Source organism: Erythrolamprus reginae, chromosome 6 (assembly GCF_031021105.1).
Source record: "Erythrolamprus reginae isolate rEryReg1 chromosome 6, rEryReg1.hap1, whole genome shotgun sequence".
NCBI classification, from domain to species: Eukaryota; Metazoa; Chordata; class Lepidosauria; order Squamata; family Dipsadidae; genus Erythrolamprus; species Erythrolamprus reginae.
The window spans coordinates 33,126,787-33,150,844 of record NC_091955.1 but is presented as its reverse complement, the minus strand read 5'-3'; the positions used below and the strand labels follow the sequence as shown (position 1 = coordinate 33,150,844).

The window sequence follows — 24,058 nt, the reverse complement described above, 5'->3', positions numbered from 1 at the left end:
CATGTTGTAAGCCACCAGAGTCACTTTGGGTAGTGAGGTGGACAGCTTATAAATTGTAATTAAGGCCCAAAGCTAGAAAGCAAAAGCCCATGTGTTCAAGTCCTGCTTTAGTCATGAAAGTCAACTGGATGGCTCTGGGTCACTCTCTCTCTCTCAACCCAGTTCGCTTCACAGGGTTGTTACTGTGAAGAAAATAGGAGGGGGAAGGTATATGTTTGCCATCCTGAATTATTTCTTAAGATTAAAAAAGCATGATATATATTAATACATACTCATATGCTATATACAAGGCAGCAAACTTATAATCCTTTATTGTTATGTTGTGCTTTTGAACACTCATACATAAGAAATATTAGTTGATTTTCAGGTTTTTATTGTGTAAATTTACATTTACTCATGTGCTCAGGATTTTTTCCCCAAGAAAAACCATTCTGAAAATCAGAATTTGAGGTTAGATCAGAAAACAGTCTTGCAAAACTGCATAAAGAACAATGATTGAATAGAATATTGTGTAATGAAAAGTGATTCAAAGACTGCCAAACCTGTTTAAGAATTCTTTTGGAATTTTACTATAAAACGAGTGTTGACAGAAACTAACCATTTTGCTGGTCAGCAAGCAAGGAAGCTCAAAGATCACTAAAAGAATTTAATAGTAGTTCTTCATTACTGTCTTATAAATGTCAGAATGTAATAATATATGTCAAAACTTTTGTGTATTTTGTCTGCAAAACTAATTATCATTCCATTGGTCCTAAGTCAGCTTGAGTGTAGATAGATTTGGCTTTTAGAAGTTTAAATCAAAGGGTTTACACTTTAGAATTCCAGTCAGCAGACACAAGCATTCTTTAACCTGCATGTAGCAGACACTAGCAAAACAAAACATGATCCACAATACAAAGACAGGCAAATGTTTTTTGTATAGAAGTAAAATTGTTAAAATTGAGAAAAAAGTGATGCTGTAAAAATGATAGAAGACCTTACCAACAGGAAAGATTTCAAGATCTTCTAAGTATAATAATTGAATTCAAATGGGAAGAACAATATAATTTAATTAAGCATCAGACTTCTTTTTAGTATTACAGTGATCCCTCGATTTTCGCGATCTCAATCTTCGCGAAACGCTATATCGCGATTTTTCCACCCGATGACGTCACTCCTTTCCTTTCTCATCTTTCTTTCTCTCTCTCTTTCTCTATCTTGCTTCTTCCTCTCTCACACTCTCTTCCTCCCTCTCTCATCTCTTTCTTTCCTTCTCTCTCTTTCTCTATCTCTCCCCCTCTTGCTCTCGAGCGGCAAGCGAGCAGCCGGGCGGGCGGGTGAACGGGCAAGCGGCAAGTGGCAAGCGAGCGGCTGGGTGGGCGGGTGACGGGCAAGTGGCAAGCGGCAAGCGAGCAGCCGGGCGGGCGGGTGAACGGGCAAGCGGCAAGCGAGCATCCAGGCGGGCGGGTGAACGGGCAAGCGGCAAGCGAGCGGCCGGGCGGGCGGGTGACGGGCAAGCGGCAAGCGGCAAGCGATCTTGGGGTTTCCCCTTTGCCTGGGCGGCGGGAAGACCCAGGGAAGGTTCCTTCGGCCGGCCAGCAGCTGATCTGCTCCGCAGCGCGGCAGCAGTGAGGAGCCAAAGATGGGGTTTCCCCTTTGCCTGGGCAACGGGGAAACCCCATCTTCAGCTCCTCGCTGCTGCCGCGCTGCGGAGCAGATCAGCTGCTGGGCGGCCGAAGGAACCTTCCCTGGGTGCCGCCCGCCGCCCACGCAAACTCCACCATCTGCGCATGTGCGGCCATGAAAAAAAGGGCACGCATGCGCAGATGGTGTTTTTACTTCTGCAACCCTACATCGCGAAAAATCGATTATCGCGAGGGGTCTTGGAACAGAACCCTCGCGATACTCGAGGGATCACTGTAATTCATATATTTATGAATTAGCAGTTTGATGTATGTACCGTGTTTCCCCGATAGTAAGGCAGTGTCTTACTATCTTTTTACCCCCAAAAGCCCCACTGTGTCTTACTTTGGGGGTATGTCTTACATTGTCCCGGGCACCGGGGCCGGCTCGTCTTCGGGCGCGGGGAGCTGCCGAAAAGGAGGCGGGCAAAGGAGGGCGCCTGACCGCGCCACTCACCTTTCCGCTCGCCTCGGAGCCGATCGGCCTCGCTGACCGCTTGCAGCTGAGCCTCGGCAGGGGAAGAGGCGGTGGCGCCGCGGCGAGCGAAGGCGAGGGGCGCGCAGGGAGCTGCCGGAAAGGAGGCTGGTGAAGGAGGGTGCAGCTCCGGCCACTCGCCTCGGAGCCGATCGGCCTCGCTGGGCGCTTTCCCTGCCGAGGCTCAGCTGCAAGCGGCCAGCGAGGCCGATCGGCTCCGAGGCGAGCGGCCGGAGCTGCGCCCTCCTTCACCAGCCTCCTTTCCGGCAGCTCCCTGCGGGCCCCTCGCCTTCGCTCGCCGCGGCGCCACCGCCTCTTCCCCTGCCGAGGCTCAGCTGCAAGCGGCCAGCGAGGCCGATCGGCTCCGAGGCGAGCGGAAAGGAGGCGGGCGAAGGAGGGGCGCAGCTCCGGCCGCTCGCCTCGGAGCCGATCGGCCTCGCTGGCCACTTGCAGCTGAGCCTCGGCAGGGGAAGCGGCCAGCGAGGCCGATCGGCTCCGAGGCGAGCGGCCGGAGCTGCGCCCTCCTTCACCAGCCTCCTTTCCGGCAGCTCCCTGCGTGCCCCTCGCCTTTGCTCGCCGCGGCGCCACCGCCTCTTCCCCTGCCGAGGCTCAGCTGCAAGCGGCCAGCGAGGCCGATCGGCTCCAAGGCGAGCGGAAAGGAGGCGGGCGAAGGAGGGCGCAGCTCCGGCCGCTCGCCTCGGAGCCGATCGGCCTCGCTGGCCGCTTGCAGCTGAGCCTCGGCAGGGGAAGCGGCCAGCGAGGCCGATCGGCTCCGAGGCGAGCGGCCGGAGCTGCGCCCTCCTTCACCAGCATCCTTTCTGGCAGCTCTCTGCGCGCCCCCTCGCCTTCGCTCGCCGCGGGGCCACCGCCTCTTCCCCTGCCGAGGCTCAGCTGCAAGCGTCCAGCGAGGCCGATCGGCTCCGAGGCGAGCGGAAAGGAGGCGGGCGAAGGAGGGTGCAGCTCCGGCCGCTCGCCTCGGAGCCGATCGGCCTCGCTGGCTGCTTGCAGCTGAGCCTCGGCAGGGGAAGAGGCGGTGGCGCCGCGGCGAGCGAAGGCGAGGGGCGCGCAGGGAGCTGCCGGAAAGGAGGCTGGTGAAGGAGGGCGCAGCAATAGTATTTGTCTAGTTTTTCCCCCCTTTAATTCCTTTTATACTACCGTGTTTCCCCGAAAGTAAGACATATGTCTTACTTTCGGGGTATGGCTTATATAAGCCGACCCCCCTGAAACCCCCCATATGTCTTACAATCGGGGGGGTCTTACTATCGGGGAAACACGGTATATATGTATTTGTATATAATCACAGAGAGAATGAAAGGAGATAAAAATATTATTTTGTTCACTTTATAAATTTATTGTGTACGTTGTTTTTTTCTTTGACTGAAAGCAAGCAGTCGAGTTCCAAAAATATGATCTCAAAATGGCATTTTTTAAAGTTGACAGAAAATTGTGTTTTTCAGTGGCAGTGTCATCATTCCTCAAAACTAAGACATTTGACACAATCAACTAAATGAAAACTGACATACATATAATAGAACATACATTGGGTATTTCAACTCCTCACACCATTTAAAGATTAAAGCTTGATGCAAAATAAATCAAATACCATTTACAGTGTATATAAGTGAAACAGCTTCCTAAAAGAGCCTCTGATATTCTTAGATTCAGAAATATTTTCCTTTTTTACTTAAGAAATCCTATGTTTTGCAGTAAATTAGACACACCCATTTTAAAATTGGTTTAATAGTTTGCTGTATTGCAGGATAGGTCAACATTTATTTACGGCCTCAAATCAATATAATGAAAAAATATACAAGTGAAAAAGGATCTTCTTTCTTTCTTTCTTTCTCTCTCTCTCTCTTTCTTTCTTTCTTTCTTTCTTTCTTTCTTTCTTTCTTCAGACTAGAATGTTTTCCTAATTGTTTCCTTAAAAACATTTTTATATTTATATTTTCCATGTGCTACTCTTGCAGCTTACCTACAGATTCCTCCAGTTTTGGAAGAACATCAGTCAACCACATCATTTATTCTATTTTGAAAACAAAAATCAATATACCTATAAAGTGACCCATAAATTAGAATTGGCTCACACAATGTTTGTTCAGTGCTGCCTTTCTGAAGGCACCCTTTGCATTTTTTTTCTTCACCTCTCTGTTTGAACTGCAGTCACAGTAAGAGGCTCATTAGGGGACATTAGGGACTGGAGCTCACCAGAATTCCAGCGCTTGCTTTGCTCTTATTAATGCATAGCAGAGTAGAATGCATTTAAATATTTCATAGGCTTTCAGTAATTTGTGTGTAATCGCCTTGTTAGCAGACCAGTAGAAGTAGAACAGGTCTGTGAAATGGTGTTGGTGATTGCATGGGTAATTTACGGACCTTTGCCATCAGAAAGAGCATTATTGGGGGCTAGAATGAAGCTGTGAAAAAGAAGCAGCAATAAGTTGGAAGGGGAGGGGGAAACTTAATAAAGGTTTTGTAAAAAGCATCTTCAGGGATAACAATCCACTTGGTTCTTTTTTGAAGCAGCTATAATTTATGACATATGCAATATATCAAATGCATAAGATAGTATTATGAAGCATTCATATGAAAAGGATATTTGCAACATTAGTTCCAACTTCTTGCAAGGGACATGATTAAATGATTAATGAAATGTCCTTTTGCATATGCATTTTGAAACAGCAATTAGGCACTGACTGAAAAAAATCCACCAATCCTCTCATTTTTCAGTATTATCTTGTTCTTGATTTATAAATCATAGGGAATTTTTGAACAGCAATATGTACCTGGGTTGGTTATAAAAGCATAAAAGAGAATAATTTGAGTGTGAAATAGTCATAAATCTACAAATTCATAATTTAATGTTAATTTCTATCCTATTTATTTAATCCCCTGGCATTATATTTATATCTAGTGCTATTTTTGTACTTTGATTGACATAATTAAGATGGGGTAATGAATAGGCCCTGTTATTTTACATATCACTGGTAAACAATAGTAAGGAAAGGAGAAGGGAATTGTGGCAAAGGTATATATGTTTTCAAGTTCTCAGTAATCCACTGGAGGCTGTTCTATAAATGATCACTGAAGGCTTGCAAGCTAGCCTATAATTATAGGAAAGAAAGTGGCAGCTCTGGCATTTCATAACTATGTGTCCTCAAAGTGCTTTGTGAGTTTGTCACCAATGATAATTTAGATAGAAGCTCATTACTGAACATCACAACACTTTAAAAACCTTTCGCCTTCATATGGGAGAATAAAGGACTATTTTAATGGCAAGGTTCTTTTGTGTTCTACTGAAAAATTCAATCCAGACAAAACCTCATTGAGTATTATTGTACTCTACCATTGCTAGCCTAATAAAAGCAGCCCAGATTAATGGAATAGGTCTCTCAAAGACATGAATATACAAATGCAAACATTTTACAGGTTTTTAGTTCTTTAAAAATACAAAGAAGTAGAATTAAAATGTAAACACATTTGTACTCCAATCCAGAAAAGTGAAGATTTTGCATGTGTGCCTATTACTAGCAATAGATGGATAGGAATGGTGGTGGAATAGACTCTCACAAGCAAATATACTTTGCATATACTGTAGTATTTTTGTTTGTATCTCATGAGCTCAGATTGTCTGTGTGGAAACCTTTTGTTTCTAAACTGAAAATCCCCGATGATTATCTGTTTAAGTTTGCAATATGATTGGCAAGAAAAGATTCAGAGTTTTGTATCTCAAGATTCATGTCCAAATGGGTGCCAGCCACTATTAATAATAGTCTATTGCTTCCATGTTTTTAAGCACATTATCAAATAGCTGCTTAGTATACCTCAGTTTTTTGAATTACACATTCACTGCTCTTTCTCAGAAGCTATCAAGCTAAAAGATGCATATTAGATGTTTCATGATTATTTCTAATTTAATCCCTGGTTTCTAGATAGCCAAGAATTTCATTTTCTATAGTGTTGTATACCCTACTTCTGTCCTGTATTAATAGATGCTTAAGAATAAGAAGTGGTGTAATAAGAAGTGGTGTTCTCCGTTGAGAGAATATCTTCTAATTCCTTTCTTAATGGTTACTGCAGATCCCAATTCCTCATTTTGCATCTAAATAGTGAAAATACTGTAAATGAGGCCAGACTAAACAATTCCTAGTTTTGTCAATTTCACTTCCAAAAATTTCCTTTTCTGAGACAGAAAGACAGCATTTTTTTCTTTTTAGAAGTCTACCTGTCATATTCATCATATTCATAATTTTTTCATCATACTTTTGTAGTTTCCCATCTCACAATATAAGATTTATGCCTTTACTTGCTGAAATAGCAAATAAAAAGGTTTCCAAAGCAGTCTAGGGTTGGGAATGGGCAGTTCCCCAAACCAGCACCCAACCAGGGTCTTCATAAGTAAAGCAACTTTCCTACTCTCTTTTACACTAAAAGAGTTGTTCTGTAATCCGACTGGTAGTTAATTGTATGGAAATTTTCATACATGGTTTAAAGACTGCCTGCAGAAGAATGAAAAAAATGAGTCTGTGTGTCAGAAGCAGATCTCAGCTAAATTCTTTGAACATATAGTGTCCCATCCACATGGGGATCATCATAAACAACACTGTTATTATCTATGAACAGTTTTCATTTCTAATTGTTCATGAAGCTACAATGACAACTTAGAAATAAAACTCTAAATAAAATGTTGTTTTCAGAGGTAATTCAGTTTTGTTGATCATGTGAAAAAATGAATCAACATATTAAATTATCCAACATCCAAAAAGAGGCTAAAATCATCTCATGACATTTGTGCAAAATTGCAATAAGACCAAAAAAAGTACATGGAGGAAAGGGTAAATTTGATTTAATAAATAGTCATGATTTAACATTTGTTAGTTTTCATTATGTGTCATATATCATAATAGTAAGTTTACTAAAAGTGAAAGTCAAACTGTATCAGCTGAAAATTCAGTCACAATCCATTTCTTAGGTTGCCAGGTCCTAAAGTCTATTTCACTGATTGCAGAGTGTTTTTTTATAACTCATCTTCTATGTCTGTCCAAGTGGTTTCCAAATATTGGATCAGTACATTGTTTTGTATTGTATCCAGGACTCCTATAAAGGAATTTTTAAAAACCCTGAATATCTCATGATGTTCAGATACTGTGACTAAATAGCATATTTTTACTATAATAGGAAGAGGGAATAGTTATTAACGGACTCCTTAAACTACATCTGAAATACCTTAGGGCAGTGATTTTCAAATAGTGGGGTGGGCCACTGGGGGGGCATGTAGCAATGCTGGGGGAGCGTGACCCCAGGGAACGTGCTTTTTTTGGAGTAAGTTTTTTTTGCACCGAACAATAGCACACAGCACAGAGCAGGAGAGACACAATGGAAAAATATTTAACAGAGATGAAAAGAAAGGAGGAGGCAGATGGAGATAATGTCATCGGCTGGAGGCCGGCGGCTTGGCTGCAGCAGCTTTGGAGAAGTGGGCGGGGGTCACCTCAATGCATCCAGCCAGTGGAGGAGCCTGTGGGGCGGCTTCGATCATCCAATGGGATGAGGCTCAGCTCCATCAGTCCCCACCCCAATCTCCCACCTTTGGGGCCCATTTGGGAGGGCGCAGCAGTTGGTGAAGGCGCTCCAAACAAAGCTGCCTCAGCTCAGGAATTCTGCAGCTGGTGCCCTCTGCTTGGAGCGCCTTCGCTGACTGCTGTGCCCTCCCAAAGGTGCCCCTGAAGGTGGGAAATTAGGGTGGGGGCTGATGGAGCTCTGAGCCTCATCCTGCCAGATGATTGAATTTGCCCCGTGGGCTCCTCCGCTGGCTGGATGCCATGTGCCCCACTCATCCCTGGAGGACAAGCTAAGAAGTAGTGAGATAGGCTGCTGGCTTGTCCCCAGAGAGACAGAGACGGAGGGAAAGAGAGGGGGAAGGGAAGTGAGAGAGGGAGGGAATGTGAGATAAAAGGAGAAAGAGAAAAATGAGAAACTGATGGAGGGAAAGAACCGGGGAGAGGAAGAACAAACAAATGAGAGAGAGAAGGGAATCACAAATGCTGCGATTTCACTGAGGCTTCACTTGCTGGGAAACCCCACCTCTGTTGCCAGTCCAAGCGCCCGTTTTTGCACTGGTGGGATTCCCCTCCTGGGATTCCCCTGCAGCATCGCAAAATCCGGAGGTGGGGTTTCCCATGGAGGAGAGCCTCAGGGGAATCCCACCAGTGCGAAAACGGGCACTTCGGCTGGCAAAAGGGGTGAATTTTGGGCTTGCACACATTAATCGCTTTTCCATTGCTTCCTATGGGAAACATTGTTTCGTCTTACAAACTTTTCACCTTGTGAACCTCGTCCTGGAACCAATTAAGTTTGTAAGACAAGGTATCACTATATTATATAGGTACTAGCAGAACCACCTAAGTGTCATCTGAAAATGTAACTGAAAGTAAATCATTCCCAGATAAAATTTATGCTGCTTGCTTTTTATTTCATGCCAATATAGAATGCTGTATACAAATTTAGCAACATTTGAACTCATTAATGCATCCTCTTCCATACTAATTATCTGTGTTCTCTTTCTACCAAAGAATATTATCTATATCATTAAATATTAATATTCTTCCACTGGATATATCCACAAATATATTTTTGTCTGTTTGTTCATGGATATTTGTTTTATCTAGTGCTTAGTGTCTTAAAAGATAGGCTGAAGATGTAGATACACACTTTCTATATATTAAGAAATTAATAATTATTCTCTTTGAAGAAGTCACTTTTCTCTTTTGCCTTTGTGAATTCATTTCTAATAAGACTCAAGTCTGGCATTTCACATAGAACAACTCTATGTTTAGAAAGTGTTTTATGTTACTGAGAATTTCCCTGTGACCTGGCAGACAGTTCCATCTCAAGACTAATCCATATTTAAAATATGGAGATGACCAGGATTCTGACAAAATTGTCCTTGTGTAGGTTCTCTGTAATTACTCATGCCAGGGATACATTTGTTTACTAAGAAGCAAATGAAATGACTGAAGAAACAGTTCCACTAAAACAGTTCCAGCCTAAAAGAATGAAAATGAGAATTTACAGGTCTATAACCATATTTGGGCATATCCTTTGTGGTAAGAGAAACAAAGCAAGTGCAGTTCTCTGCACTTGAAGACTCTTATCTAGTATCTTTACTATATATATACTCCAAGACCAGGGAAGTATTAATACCACTCTACTAAGCCCTGGTCAGACCACATCTGGACCACATCTCGAGTACTGCATCCAGTTCTGGTCACCACACTTCAAAAGAGACTTTGAAACTCTGGAGAAGGTGCAGAAAAGAGCAACCAAAATGATTAGGGGACTTGAAACCAAGACTTACAAAAAGAGATTGCGGGAACTGGGCATGGATAACCTAGAGAAAAGGAGGGGCAGAGGGGACACGATAGCTGTATACAGGGCCACAGAGAGGAGGGGACCACTCTATTCTCCAGAGCACCAGAGGGCCGGACGAGGAACAACAGCTGGAAGCTGACCAAGGAGAGATTCAACCTAGAAGTATGGAAGAACTTCCTGATGGTCAGAGCAATCAACCAGTGGAACAACCTGCCTGCGGAGGTTGTGAACTCCCCAACTCTGGACACTTTCAAGAGGAGATTGGGCTGCCACTTGGCTGGGGTGCTTTAGGATTCCTTCTCAGGCAGGGGTCCCATTCAACTCCAAAAATAAACAAATAAATAAATAAATAAACAAACAAACAAACAAACAAACAAACATTTATTCAGGCTGCAGTGACGTGTTTGTGAGATTTATGCAGGTAAAAATACTCATATTTGCTCAGATTTTGATGCCTATGAAGCAGTCTAGTCGGATAATTAAAGTTATATCTTGAAATCTGATCTGGGATACTTTTAATTTTAAGTTTGAAGAAGTGGCATGAAGTATCAGTTTGATTCAAGCCATTCTTGGCTTTTGGCAGCAGCAATGTGTATGCAGCTGAAATTTTAAGGTGATTAATGCTTCTTTAAGAGAAGGGGAATTACCATCAAAATTAAAAATTATAGTAAAACCATCTCTTGAATTGTATTAAACAACTACAACTCAGTCTCCAAATTCTCTTTTTAGGAAAGATGTTGAGAAGTTAAAATATCATCCACAGAATGTCCTAAATAAAGTAGATTATTCATATATCTTCCAATTAGTATTTGATGTATGTATGTAGCCATGTATTGATCAGCATACATGGCTACATACATATTAGATAACATTTGTTATGTAGCAAGCACAAAACTACCTAGAGAGATCATCTTTTCGTTTTCCCTTCTCTGTCATCAATTTTACTTAAGATTTCAAAAAGCATTCCGTAATGTAGATAGATAGATATTAAAGTAGCCTACAGCAACAAATTGGGGCCTCTGCTGACCCATCATTCCTGACCCTCACCATGGTTCACAAAGGAGTTGCGGGTTCTGAAAAGGGCCTAGATTATTGCTGGAGGAAGACAAGGGAATATGCCAACTGTACACAGCTTAAAACCACTATTAAGGCCTACCACATGGCAGTAAGAGTGGCAAAACAGCTTTAATGTTCCACTCTTATTGCATCCTCAGAGAATTGTCCAGCAGCCCTGTTTTGGGTCACCTTCCTGGGTTAGGGGAGCTTGGGTAATCATCTGCAGTACCATGCTCAGCACCTGATGAAAAGGTTCCCAGTTGGATCTTTGTGGAGATAGTCCATATGAGAATGCCTGGGGAGAAGTCTTGCCCAATTATTTGGGAACAGGATGAAGACTAGCAGGAGAGTCCTGGCAATGATTAATATGTCACTAGAGGAGGGGACATTTCTGGAAGCTTTTAAGGCGGTCCTAGTTTGTCCCCTCCTTTATAAAAAAGGCACTAGATCCCACCTGCTTTAAACTTTCATCAGTTTTCAATCTCCACTTTTTGGGGAAGGTTGTGGAAAAGATGGCAGTTTCAGAGGGTCCTGGATGAAATGGGTTATCTGGATCCCTTCCAGTCAGGATTCAGGCCTGATTATGGGATGAAAATGCATTGGTTGTGCTTGTCAATAATCTTTGATGAGACCAGGATGGAGTAGTGTAGAGGTGTCAGACTCAAGGCCTGTAATGAAGTCATATCCAGCTAACGTGGCTATCCTGGAAATTGTAAAGGGCTAGCCTGCTTTGCTTCAGCTTAACCCAACCCATGCCCTTGGTTTGGGTTGCACAAAAAGAGGGCACACGCACACACAGGTTCAGTTCGCCACCGGCACATGTAAGGAAACAAAAGTAGTCTGTTTAAAGAAATAGTTCAGACCTTTCAATTTCACAAGATCTTTTTGTGTGTGAGAGAGAAGTTGGAACCAGCTGCACCAGTGTTTTGTTCAGTCTCCTGCTCCGTTACAGTGGTGAGCAAGATAAAGAAGTGGCAAGAACAAATTTGAATGAAGCAAGACAGTGGGGCGGGGGTTGGAGAACAGATCAGGTACAGAGCATGTCTGATGTCACGCCCATGAAATTGGGTGAGAGAGCGAAGGAACAATCTGATCAAACCTCTGTATGTGTGTGTGTGTGTGTGAGAGAGAGAGCTGCTTTTAATGTTGCTCAGTTTCCCACCCCACCCCACCCCTGCCAGTCTGGTCTGGTGGGGAGGATATCCACTGCACCATGAATTCACCGTCCCCACCACTGTGAAAGTTAATCCCAGGAGCTGTACTCCTGTGGATAGATTAAAAGCACAGCCTTTGTCTGAAGGAAGAGAAGGAGTGGGGAGAAGAAAGAGGGAAAGTGGGCAAGTGAGAAACACCCTGCCAACCAGGCACTAAAGAGCCACCACTTTTTTAAAAAATAAAAGTAAACTTTATTTAAACACACAAAACACAAACAATCAAAGTCACATAGAAAAGAAACAAAAAACATTAAAAGTTGGACATTTTTGTGACGTGCCTGTATTACAAATCTAATGGTGCTTATTTACTATTACATAGGATAGCCTTTGCATAAATTCAGGTTTGTGCACCAGTTACAGTCTTTGCCTGGATCAGGAGTCCTGAGCTCAGTTGTTTAGGTCCTGGTCACCTCATGGTTGGAATATTATAATGCACTATACATGAGGTTAGCCTTGAAGAGCATTCAGAAGATACAGCTAGTGCAGACAGTTCTTGGGCTTGAAGAATGGCTCTGTGAGCTGTATTGGCTGCTAGTCTGCTTCTGAGTGCAATTCAAGATGTTGGTAATAATCTTTAAAGTCTTACTTAAGGGACTGTCTCATCCCACTAGCATTGACCCATCCCACCTCTGCCAGGAGAGTAGTAATGCTGCAGACCATGTTGGCCTATTATTCCAACTAGTGGGATCCAGGAGAAGGGCCTTCTCTACACCTGCCTTCTAGAAAGTTTTGCTCTGTGTGTGTGTGTGTATTTGTTTTTGTATATATGTAACATATTTTTGCTGATAATTATATATATGCAGGAGCAGGCTACCATTCCTGGCCGAATGGTCCGGCAGCGTGCCCCTGCTTCCCCCCCCCCTTGTGTGTGTGTGCATGCGAGCACGATTCCCGGATTTTTTTCGCTTCTGCACATGTGCAGAAATGAAAAACCCTGGAAATGGGCAAACAAGTAAGTGCCCGCTGCCTGCCACCGTTTCCCCCACACACTGCCTGTTTACCGCCATTTGCTTCGCTTGCCTCTTGCTCTTGGAGCGAATGGTGGCAGCACAGATGGTGGGGGGAGCCGGTGTGAGAGGTGAGCAAGGGACAAACGGCAGGGGAAGGCAGCGCTCGCGGCAGGGCAGGGCAAACGAAGGTCCAGGGAAGCGCCACGTGCACATCCAGCATCGCCACTGGTGTTAGCCTACATGCTACATGGCTGCCACCAGAACCGCATTCCGCACTCTTGAGGCTAGGGCCCACCACTGTATGTGTGTGTGTGTGTGTGTATGTATGTATGTATGTATATGTGTGTGTGTGTGTGTGTATATATATATATATATATATATATATATATATATATATATATATTTGTTTTCGTAAATTTTCACGGGTATATGTATGTAGATTGTTCTGAGTTCGGGTTTTGCCCTGTGTAATGTTTTGCATGTCTATGCGACGTTTCGGCGAAATCACATTCACCATCTTCAGGCTGAAGATGGTGGATCACATATATACAGTGATCCCCCGCTCGTTGCGAGGGTTCCATTCCAGGAGCCCCCGCAACGAGCGGGTTTTCGCGAAGTAGCGATGCGGAAGTAAAAACACCATCTGCACATGCGCAGATGGTGTTTTTACTTCCACCGCCACCCGCCCTTCGCCCGCCATTGCCAGCTCCGCTTCCCAGCTGAGAAGCGGAGCGGGGGGTGTCCCGAAGCGCGCGCGCGCTTGCGGACACCCTAGCTCCGCTTCTCAGCTGGGAAGAAGAGCTGGGGTATCCCCGCGCTCGCGCGCGCCGTCCGCCATTGCCAGCTCCGCTTCCCAGCTGAGAAGCGGAGCGGGGGGTGTCCCGAAGCGCGCGCGCGCGTGCGGACACCCTTGCTCCGCTTCTCAGCTGGGAAGCAGAGCTGGGGTATCCCCGCGCTCGCGCGCGCCGTCCGCCATTGCCAGCTCCGCTTCCCAGCTGAGAAGCGGAGCTGGGGGTGTCCTGAAGCGCGCGCGCGCGTGCGGACACCCTAGCTCCGCTTCTCAGCTGGGAAGCAGAGCTGGGGTATCCCCGCGCTCGCGCGCGCCGTCCGCCATTGCCAGCTCCGCTTCCCAGCTGAGAAGCAGAGCTGGGGGTGTCCCGAAGCGCGCGCGCGCGTGCGGACACCCTAGCTCCGCTTCTCAGCTGGGAAGCAGAGCTGGGGTATCCCCGCGCTCGCGCGCGCCGTCCGCCATTGCCAGCTCCGCTTCCCAGCTGAGAAGCGGAGCTGGGGGTGTCCCGAAGCGCGCGCGCGCGTGCGGACACCCTAGCTCCGCTTCTCAGCTGGGAAGCAGAGCTGGGGTATCCCCGCGCTCGCGCGCGCCGTCCGCCATTGCCAGCTCCGCTTCCCAGCTGAGAAGCAGAGCTGGGGGTGTCCCGAAGCGCGCGCGCGCGTGCGGACACCCTAGCTCCGCTTCTCAGCTGGGAAGCAGAGCTGGGGTATCCCCGCGCTCGCGCGCGCCGTCCACCATTGCCAGCTCCGCTTCCCAGCTGAGAAGCAGAGCTGGGGTATCCCCGCGCTCGCGCGTGCCGCCCCGCCCGCCCCGTTGCTCGCATCGCCGCTGTCTTACCGGGGCAAGTGGGGGAAGACCCAGGGAAGCCTCTGCCCGGCGGGGAAACTCCACCATCTACGCATGCGTGGAAGGGCACGCATGCGCAGATGGTGGAGTTTACTTCCGGGTTGAAAACTCGCGATATAGCCATTTCGCAGTGATCGGGGTCGCGAAAACCGGGGGATCACTGTATATATATATATATATATATATATATATATATATATATATATATACACGAAGCTTAAAACTTCAGCCTGATGATGGTGAATGTGATTTCACCGAAACGTCGCATAAACATGGAAAATATTACACAGGGCAAAACCCGAACTCAGAACAATCTACATATATATATATATGTGTGTGTGTAGATTGTTCTGAGTTCGGGTTTTGCCCTGTGTAATATTTTGCATGTCTATGCGACGTTTCGGTGAAATCACATTCACCATCATCAGGCTGAAGTTTTAAGCTTCGTGTATATATATATATATATCCGCAGCCATGTGGTTAGATGAGCAGCCAATCGTACTTTTTATAAATAAATAAACAACTTTCTTATCAAAGTCTAATGCTACATTCAAAGCCTAAAGCTATTGTTATCAATGTGTCTTATGTCATTGTTTGCTAAACAGTACGCCATTATAAACCAATGTGTGCATAAAGAAATTTCATTGTAATTAAGAACTTAAAAGGTTAGAAAATAAGCTATTATGAAATCTAAATCAAAAAAGAAAATACTGAAATTAGGACATAATTTAATAGTCTAATTTTTTGTTTCTTTTTCATTGCCTTGTAATACATTAGGTTCACATTCCTTCCACATTCCTTCCAATAATAGCAAGGTTTACATGGAATGCTTATATTGATAGATTTATATACCGTTTTACAGCCCTACAGAGTTAGCATATTGCCCCCAACAATCTGAGTCCTCAATTTACCCAACTTGGAAGGATAGAAGTCTGAGCCAACCTTGAGCCTGGTGGGATTTGAACTGCCAAATTACAGTAGCCGGCAGCCAGCACTGCAGTATTGCACACTTAACCCCTGCACCACCGAGGCTCTTAAATTATGTAATTTAAATGCTGACATTTACTTAGGAATGTTCACAACAATCATATCCTGTGAATAGTGATAACTCAAGTATGTCTGCCACCAGTGTACATTCAAGTCTAATGCTACATTAGCATGAAAAATATTACTTATTAGAGCTATAGTTACTCATCCATATTTCACTTATTCATTTATTGTTAGTTAAAAACTCCTCCCTGTTTATTAGCTTCAAGTTCTAATGCATAATTACCGGTATTTGGAAATGATGAATAATTGAGGTTGGAATCAAATTAACTAGTCCAACTACTAAAACTTAATTGCAATAATATATCATAGAGATAGTTTTAAAATATCTTGGCAGACCAGAATTCTGTGATGTGTCACATAGCCAATTAATACATCAGCTCCTTACTGTAATTTTGATATCAGTCATTTAAATCAAGAATAACTAAACAAAAAACTCACCCATACATTCTTTTTCAGACAGTTCTTTTGAAAGCTACATACCTCCTTCAATTATACTTCTTAGACAATTTTTTAAAAGTGAAATAAGTTTAAAAACTTAAAATAGCTCAGTTACTTTTCTTTAAAAATGAATGTCCTGTTTAATCAACTGTTTGATAAGCCTGGTAAGAAACATAGGTGTTTATGTTTTTTTCCCTAGGACTGGAAGTTAGGAAGTTCTCAGTTATATATGAAGATATAGGTATAGAAAGTGCAGGTTGCTTTATAAAGCAGAATATTTTCCCTGTATAAATAGTGACTTGCTAAATATATTGTCATACATAATGTGATCCCTTTAATAAAGTTTAACCCAAGTGAATTTGTAGTTATCACATTTATGGTTTATTTGCATTCTTTCGTCTATACTTCTCCATTTTCCAATTCTGTATCCTTCGTCTTTTTGCATTACTCATCCAGAAATGCATTTTTGCTAAATTCACAGGCTATGTGTGAAAGGTAGACATAATGGTATCTGTTTTTATTGACAATATCCCAAATATTATTACCAAAGTGTGCTCTTATTATGTGGTGGAGAGGGGAAAGTTCAGATTTAGTAAGTATACTCAAATAATAAAAAGATGTGTGGTTAAATGTTTAGCCGTATTTATTTAGACCTGTCTATCTCTTCACAACTGGCAGGTGAAAGGAACTAGTTATATAGGCATCTGATTAAAAGTCAAAATCATATATATCACATATATGATATGAATTTGCCATTATAATTAGCACCATTTGCATCATCACAACACATGTAATGTCACTTTACTCCTATTATAGGTACCCACCACTAGCTCTTTTATAGTTTAACATTTTTAACTAGTGTTAAATTTGTTTCCCTTGTCATTGTACCTTTGTGCACCATTTTCTTGTGTCTCTGATCATATCTTATAGCCAGGACTGCTCAGTTGTATTTTCCAAACTACTTTGTAGTGAATTCCATTAGGGAAATAGTGAAGTTTCTTGCAAGGTAGTTATACTGTATTATGCCTATTACAGCAGTTTAGATTTGAACTGGATTTCAGTAACTAGCTTTCTGACATAAGAATTGTGTTTACAGAACATACACAGAGAGAAAGAGAAGGAATACAATTGAGTAGGTTATCAGCCTCTACCTAATGTTCTATATTTTTAATTATTTTAATTATTTTTTCTTTTACTAGGCACCTTAATCATGAACATGCATTGGATGACCGAAGCACTGCTCAGTGTCGGGTGCAAATGCAGGTGGTCCAACAATTAGAAATACAGGTTTGAAAATACAAACTTGCAAAATCTTTTCAAAACTTCACAATATCCATATTCAGAGTATATTTTTCATTAAGAAAATTGTCTTAATTTCTTATGGAATTATGTATACATGGGTTAACATTTATGAACATGTTTTAATATTTACTTGTATGTTTTGAAATAAATTAAATACTAATTAACTATCCCAAGCAATGCAATTTAAACATCTCAAAAAAAAAGAGCCACTGAATAGGCACTTATGAGGATTGACTTCATTTATGTTATAATTATTTTGAACTTTCTTTTTTTTACCTTTATTGGCAATTTAGGAAATGGGGTGTCTGTAAGTGACAAGTCATTATGCAAGTCTGGATAACTTATTTTCTATATCATTTTTATTTATTTATTTATTTATTTATTTACTTACTTACTTACTTACTTACTTACTTACTTACTTATTAGATTTGTATGCCGCCCCTTTTCTCCACTACTTTTTAAAGCAACAGTTCATAAACATAAATATAACATCATAAATATATGCCAATAACTGTTATCAATCTGCAAGTTTAAACATTTAACTTTAAAATGTCTCTGTTCTATTTGCCATATTGATTTTCTGTCAGTGATGGGCTCCTACGGGAACGGTTAGGAACGTAGTTCCGGTAGCAAAATTTGGAGCTCCATCCCAGAGCACCCAATTTGCACTGGAAGATATTGAAACAAAATGTATAAGCCATACCCACAGTGTGGTAGTAAAAATTTTGGTAGCTCATCACTGCTTTCTGTACATTCTAGCAATGATCAAATTCTTGAGACCTCATAGACAAGTCTTCAACTTTCTTCATTATGTCATATAGTTTTGAACATATGTATTTGAAGATTCCTAACACCATATTTTTAGACTCCAGAAATTTTTCATCTAATTCACATAATGCCTTTGATTTTGTCTTAGTATATGAAGGTTGTCAGTATAATGTACTTTGGGACATCTAAGAATAGTGTAGATGTGCTGCATTAAAAAAACCTCCTAAAATGGCTAATGTAAATCAGTTCTCAGAATCATACTTTTACATAATTTGGGAGGTTGGGTGAGTAAGGGAAAGACAAATTACTAGAAATTTTTCATTTAGTATAATTGGAAAGAATGCCATCAGACATAAGGCATATGATAGTTAACAACAGGATCCAATAAAATAATAAAGATTTCAGTGTGGGAATCAAAAAATACGTTTTGGACCAAATAAGCCCAAGCAGAATTATATTTAATATTTTTTTAGACCAGTTGAACTGTAATCTATTTAAAGCATGCCTTCCCTTATAGCCCTAAACTGTTTTACTATTACCATTTTATATTCTGTGCTCATTCTGCAAAAAGTGATAGGTGTCATATAATATAAGAATGTGTTGTATAGGTTTGGGACTGTGAGTTTTTGTTTTGTTTTTAAACATGCATGATTTGGATTCCCCCCCCCTTTTTTTTTTGCCTGAAAATTAAACAGTGGGAAACGAAATAATTTGTATGCAATTATTACGAATATTTGCATTTTATACTAATCAGTACCTTATTCTGAATCCAGCACAAAACACAAGGACAATCGTTTAGGAGTTTGGCATGGAAAACAAGTTTTTACACTAAAGTTTTAGAATATTCATTTAATGTATTGTTAAGTATATTAAAGTTAATTTTACTGGCATAGTGCTTTTAGGTTTTTATCTACAGTATGTGTATGATACTATTTAGGCCTTTAAAAGTTGAATGATCATTTATTTTTGCATTTTAGATACACAAAACTAAATATAATTGTTGAGTACTATATTATAATATAGTAATATAACCAAAGGAAAGGGCCACAAATAATCCTGGTTTTTTTGTGAACCATGTTGAAGGCTTTCTTTGCAATTTACATTTACAAATATTATGTTGTAATATAAAAGTCTCAATGGACTTTCTGCTTTCAGGGTGACCAATTATGAGTTTTTCCTTTCCCCCTCCTTTGAATGACTGTAGAAAAGTAAGGTCCATTGTTGTAATGAGACCTAGAACATTGTTGATGTCAGTTCAGTGGCAGAGTTCAACATTTCACACTGTCTAGGCCCTGTCACTCTATTGAATTAGATTGATTATGGTAGATTGCAGGGGGCACTAACTGAACCTCATGGGAATGGATGAAAAGTATAGACAGTCTTGGCAGGCACCATGCTATGAGGACCCTTCACCTCTTCACAGCCGTTGGCACTAGGCCATTGCTAATAGTGTCCATAGGACTGTAAAGAGACACTATGGGCCATCTAATTTACAGACCTAGTAACTTGCCACTGTTGAGTCAGTAATGACCTCAATTCCCTTATTGACAAAAAGATGAAGTATTATTTGTTTTCTCTGACCTTTTAAACATGACAAAAGCTGTACAGCTTTCTTCTTCCTTTCCCTCCATTCCTGAAAATCCAAGTTCCCTTTCCCTCTCTATAAAAGTTTTCACTGACATAGGCTTTGATATGCAGGAACATTACTCCATAACAGTCTCCAAGATAAGATGTATCACATGAAATAAAATAGCTGTTATTAGTCATTTCTAAAATGCTTCTGATCTCACTCTTTCTTTAACAGCTTTCTAAAGAACGTGAACGTCTTCAGGCAATGATGACCCACTTGCACATGCGACCTTCAGAGCCCAAGCCATCTCCAAAACCTGTAAGTGCATATTGCTTTATAAACAGTAAATAGGTCTACAAATGTAATAGACTAAGAAAATGAGCAATTTACTGACAGTTGGAAAACAATAAGTGTGATGAAAAATATGGCAATAAAATGAAAGTAAAATGCAATTGCTTGTCAAATTGCATGTTTCTTTAAAAGTAATGCTATCTTTTACAAAATCTGTCCAATCTGTGCCATAGGGGACACTAAACAAGCACACCTGTAAGTGCACAAATCACTCCCTTTCTGCTGAAGATAGAAAGAATATCATTTTTGAAATAGACTCACAAATATTAAAAGGGAAGCTGTTTTGAAATACCTGAAGTTCAGCTGACACAGAAATAGTAAAAAAAAGTTAGAATAGTAGCCTAACACAAGGCTATATATCGTTAAGTACATGGGTTGATGCTGTAGTTTACCCTGTCATTTAAAATATCCATCAGAAAAGACATTGCGTTTTCTAATGTTTTTTGTCATTGGAGAGAAGCAAATTGTTCATCTGATATCATCAATAACTACTCCACTTTAAATAAAGGTGTGGGTTACTGATAAAGCACTGTTTGTTTCTGAATTAGAACTGGTAATGGGATAAAATATGGAGCCTTTTTAAATAGCCTTCTAAAATATATTTACAAGTTATATATACATCTTGGTGTATGTCAGGCTACTCTGCTTGCTTCATATAATTTGGTAAAAATTAATTCTAGTGAGACTACATTAATATTTTGTCCATTTCTGGTCACCACGATACAAAAAACATGTCCCTTCCAGCCTTATGATTCAATAATCTTTGAAAAAAATAGAGGAAAAACAGCATACCATTTTTTTAAAAAATCCTGTATATCACAGCCTCTTAAAAATTCCTTAAAACAATAGAAGAGCTGTGTTTGTAGTTTTTTGCCCCAAACTGCACATTTCAAACACTTTGTTTCAAAGCATATTCTTAGGATTATCAGATATGGAGAGCAGAAATCACGACCATCTGTTGGTGGAAAATTAACATTTTCTACATCTTTCTTCTGCCATCTAGTGATTCTTTGGACTTTTCACTTCCCAAATTGAATGTCCTATTATTTATAACTTGGTGCTGGCCCCTCTGTGTTTCTGGTGATTGGTAGTATTTTTATACACTATATATATGTGAGTCCTCAACATTTGTGTTGTTTTTCATAACTGACTGTTTATTGCCTTAAGTATAAGTTTCCACTATAGTACTAAATATGTCTACATTTTCATTTTTTAAAGGATTGTTTTTGTTAGTTTTTAGTACTGTATCTTCATTTGGCTCCAGAATATTTCTTAATAATGTAGAAAATGTGTGGAAAATATTTTTGCATCATAGAATTATTTTAATGTCAATTTAGAACTATCCTCCATTTACTGTTTTGACTATCTCATTACAATCAAATTATTTTTCTACTGTTTTTTATAGTGTAAGATAGATATTCACATGACAGAGTAATTGTCTCATAAATCCATCAGAAATCTGCAGCTTGTTCTTTTCCAATTAATTATTCAATCAGTAAATTTTTTAAAACTCCAACAGCATGGTTACATCTACACTAATAAAGAATTTTCAGCCTATAATCCAAAACAGAACCTGAATGAATAATGTAATTGAAGTATTACATTACATAAACCACACATGAAAGAATTGCTAATTGCGTTTGATGGTGGGCAATTAGTACAGAATCTTAGATTAGCAATTTAAAGTGAAAGCACAGTTTAAAGTTCCCTTTGGAACTAGAGATATCTAAAGTAGTGAACTTCACATTGGTTTGAGAGAAGAGTGCTAAATACCACCAAAAAATCCTAAAGCATACACTGTACAAAAGAAGCTTCAAAATTGATATGATAGTAGAGAATTACGGTCTTGTGCAGTAGCTCAGTTATGACAGCCCATACATTTGATAACTATTAATAGCATGAATTTATTACCAAAGAAAAATGAGCTCTGTTGGTTCATCACCACACCCTTAACAGCTATGAGTACATGAACACAAGGTGCAACTGTAGCGTGTATTATATGGCCCCATTTACTCTCTGAATGGTACTTCATTAAATGGTATCTTTGGCCATGCTATGGATGGATGAAAATCAAAGTTATCATGGCTGTGAGTCCTGAATAATGAGTTTCACCCAACCTTGAATATATTCAGATGTGCTGATGTGGTTAAGTGATCATCCTATGTTTTATATGCTTTTATTTAATTAAAATTCTATTTTATCAGTTCACAATTCCATGCCTACAAACATGTCATGCTTATTATTGCTGCCTAGAAGAATAACTTATTCTTCTTATAATGCTGTAAACATAGAGGTTGACATACATACTAACCCTAGCATTTCAAACTTGTCTCTGCTTTATCAATAGGGTTGCAGACTGCAGCATGTACAATCTTCGCATAGAACGTTTTAAAATTGTGATTTAAAAAATTGGGGTGGGAAATAGTGGGATATCAATTTAAAGTATGTTTGTGTGTGTATTTGGTAAATGAAATAAAATACACTATTGACCAGTGAGTTTAGAATTTGTAGTAGTATATGTAGTATAATACTACTTTGATATGTAGTAGCAAAAATAATTAATATTGCTTCAATTTATAACTTAAACAAAATCAAAGATACTTTTGTAGCTCTTGGGCATTTCATCACTGTACTGAAGACAGCATTGTATTTTCCTTCCTCCCTCCACCCCATATGTACTTAACAAAGAAAAACAGTTTGTGACTTATAAGGAACAGATGCACTCGGGGATGCCTTGAGGGCACCAGTCGTTATTATTATACTGTTAATGCTCTTTTGCTGGCTGCTGCCCAAGAAAGCCAAACAATTAGCTGGCATATGTTAATTTTTGTTTCCCTAACAAATCTCTCTACTGACTAGATGTGTAAAACAAATCCACAAAGAAAGATCAATCAATGCTGCATGCCATTGAAAAACAGTCTGTGTAAGTGTATTTGGGTCCTGAAAAGCAGGTGTTACTAGATCAGGAATAAAAACCAAATTACCTCTATTTAGTTAATCAAGGCACACTTACTGCCCAACTCCTATTCATTTTAGTGCTAGATAATGTATAATATCCCTATAGATGGTGCTCTTTCTATAATTTCAACAAGCCATTTTTAAAGTTCTGCATATTGAAAGATACTGTAGATAATTATTGTAGCTTTGATTGGTATCAACCAAGGATAAGGCAAAAATCGTTTGGGGGGGGGGTTACTGCCATGATTATCCATTTTGCTAATTGGATGCTATTTATGACAAAAGATGTATGGTAAATATGACAGAGTTAATATGCATTTTTGATAATGAGTAGCAAGGCTTTTCTTGCTGGGGGTGTAATGAAGGGCACACTGTTAAACAGCTTGAATGTATTTTCACCTTCTTCTTTTTTCTCCCCACTCTGACATCCTCTTTCTAGGGTACATCAACCATAAGTGACACTGTAATCATAAATTGAAAATGATACTTCCAGAGGAATTGGCAAACTTGACATTTCATTATATTTGTTAACACATGCCACAAATGATTGTTAGTGAAGAAATTCCATTTCCCTCTCTCCATCTCCAATCAGATTTAATTTGAAAATTTTCAGCCTCCTCTGGCTAATTTGCAATTAAGACAATTTTGTTTGAATATGTAGTAATGTCATTACCATTCCACCAAATTAGCAAGGAGACTAAAGGTCAGTGTAAAATTTTCCAGCTGGCTGGAGCCTCTCAGCTGAGATTTGGGACTGAAGAAAGGAAATCCAGCAGCATCACAATAGGAATTTATTTTGAGTCACTTTGGCCAAAAGCTAAAACACTTATGGGTTCTCATCCTTGGGCTTCAACCAGGGTCTAGCCTGCCTTGCAAAATAATCTGTCAATAATAAACTGCAGGATACTGTAGAGGGTAGACTGTTGAGTCAAGTCCAGCAGGACTAGCAGGATAGTCCTGACATTACTGCAGATTAGAGCATCCCCTAAGTATAGTTTTTATTATGCATGCAATGTAATTAGCTGAGCTTGGTTTCTTTTGCAGCTTATTAGTGGCTACATAGCCGTATACAATTCTTTTCTCATCTGTCAAACCATTTAAATACTTCTCCTGCCTTTTTTCTTCTTCATGTAACTTCCTCTGGCCTCGTTTCTGAACCTCTGCAGTTAAATCTGGTGTCCACTATCACCATGTCAAAGAACATCTTGGAAACCTCTCCTCAGAGTTTACCTCAAACACCTACTACTCCAACAGCCCC

At 40.7% G+C, this 24,058-nt stretch overlaps 1 protein-coding gene across 5 annotated transcripts in view; it reads left to right on the top strand.

Annotated features, from left to right (window-relative positions):
• Nucleotides 1–24,058, top strand: part of FOXP2 (forkhead box P2) — a 792,940-nt gene that overhangs the window by 705,081 nt on the left and 63,801 nt on the right. For all 5 annotated transcript variants that reach the window (XM_070755486.1, XM_070755485.1, XM_070755487.1 and 2 more), the window contains 3 exons: nt 17,051–17,138; nt 19,726–19,809; nt 23,967–24,058. The exon at nt 23,967–24,058 is cut by the window's right edge and continues 110 nt beyond it. In XM_070755486.1, coding sequence (XP_070611587.1) covers nt 17,051–17,138; nt 19,726–19,809; nt 23,967–24,058 — 264 coding nt within the window. The remainder of the gene's footprint in view (nt 1–17,050; nt 17,139–19,725; nt 19,810–23,966) is intronic.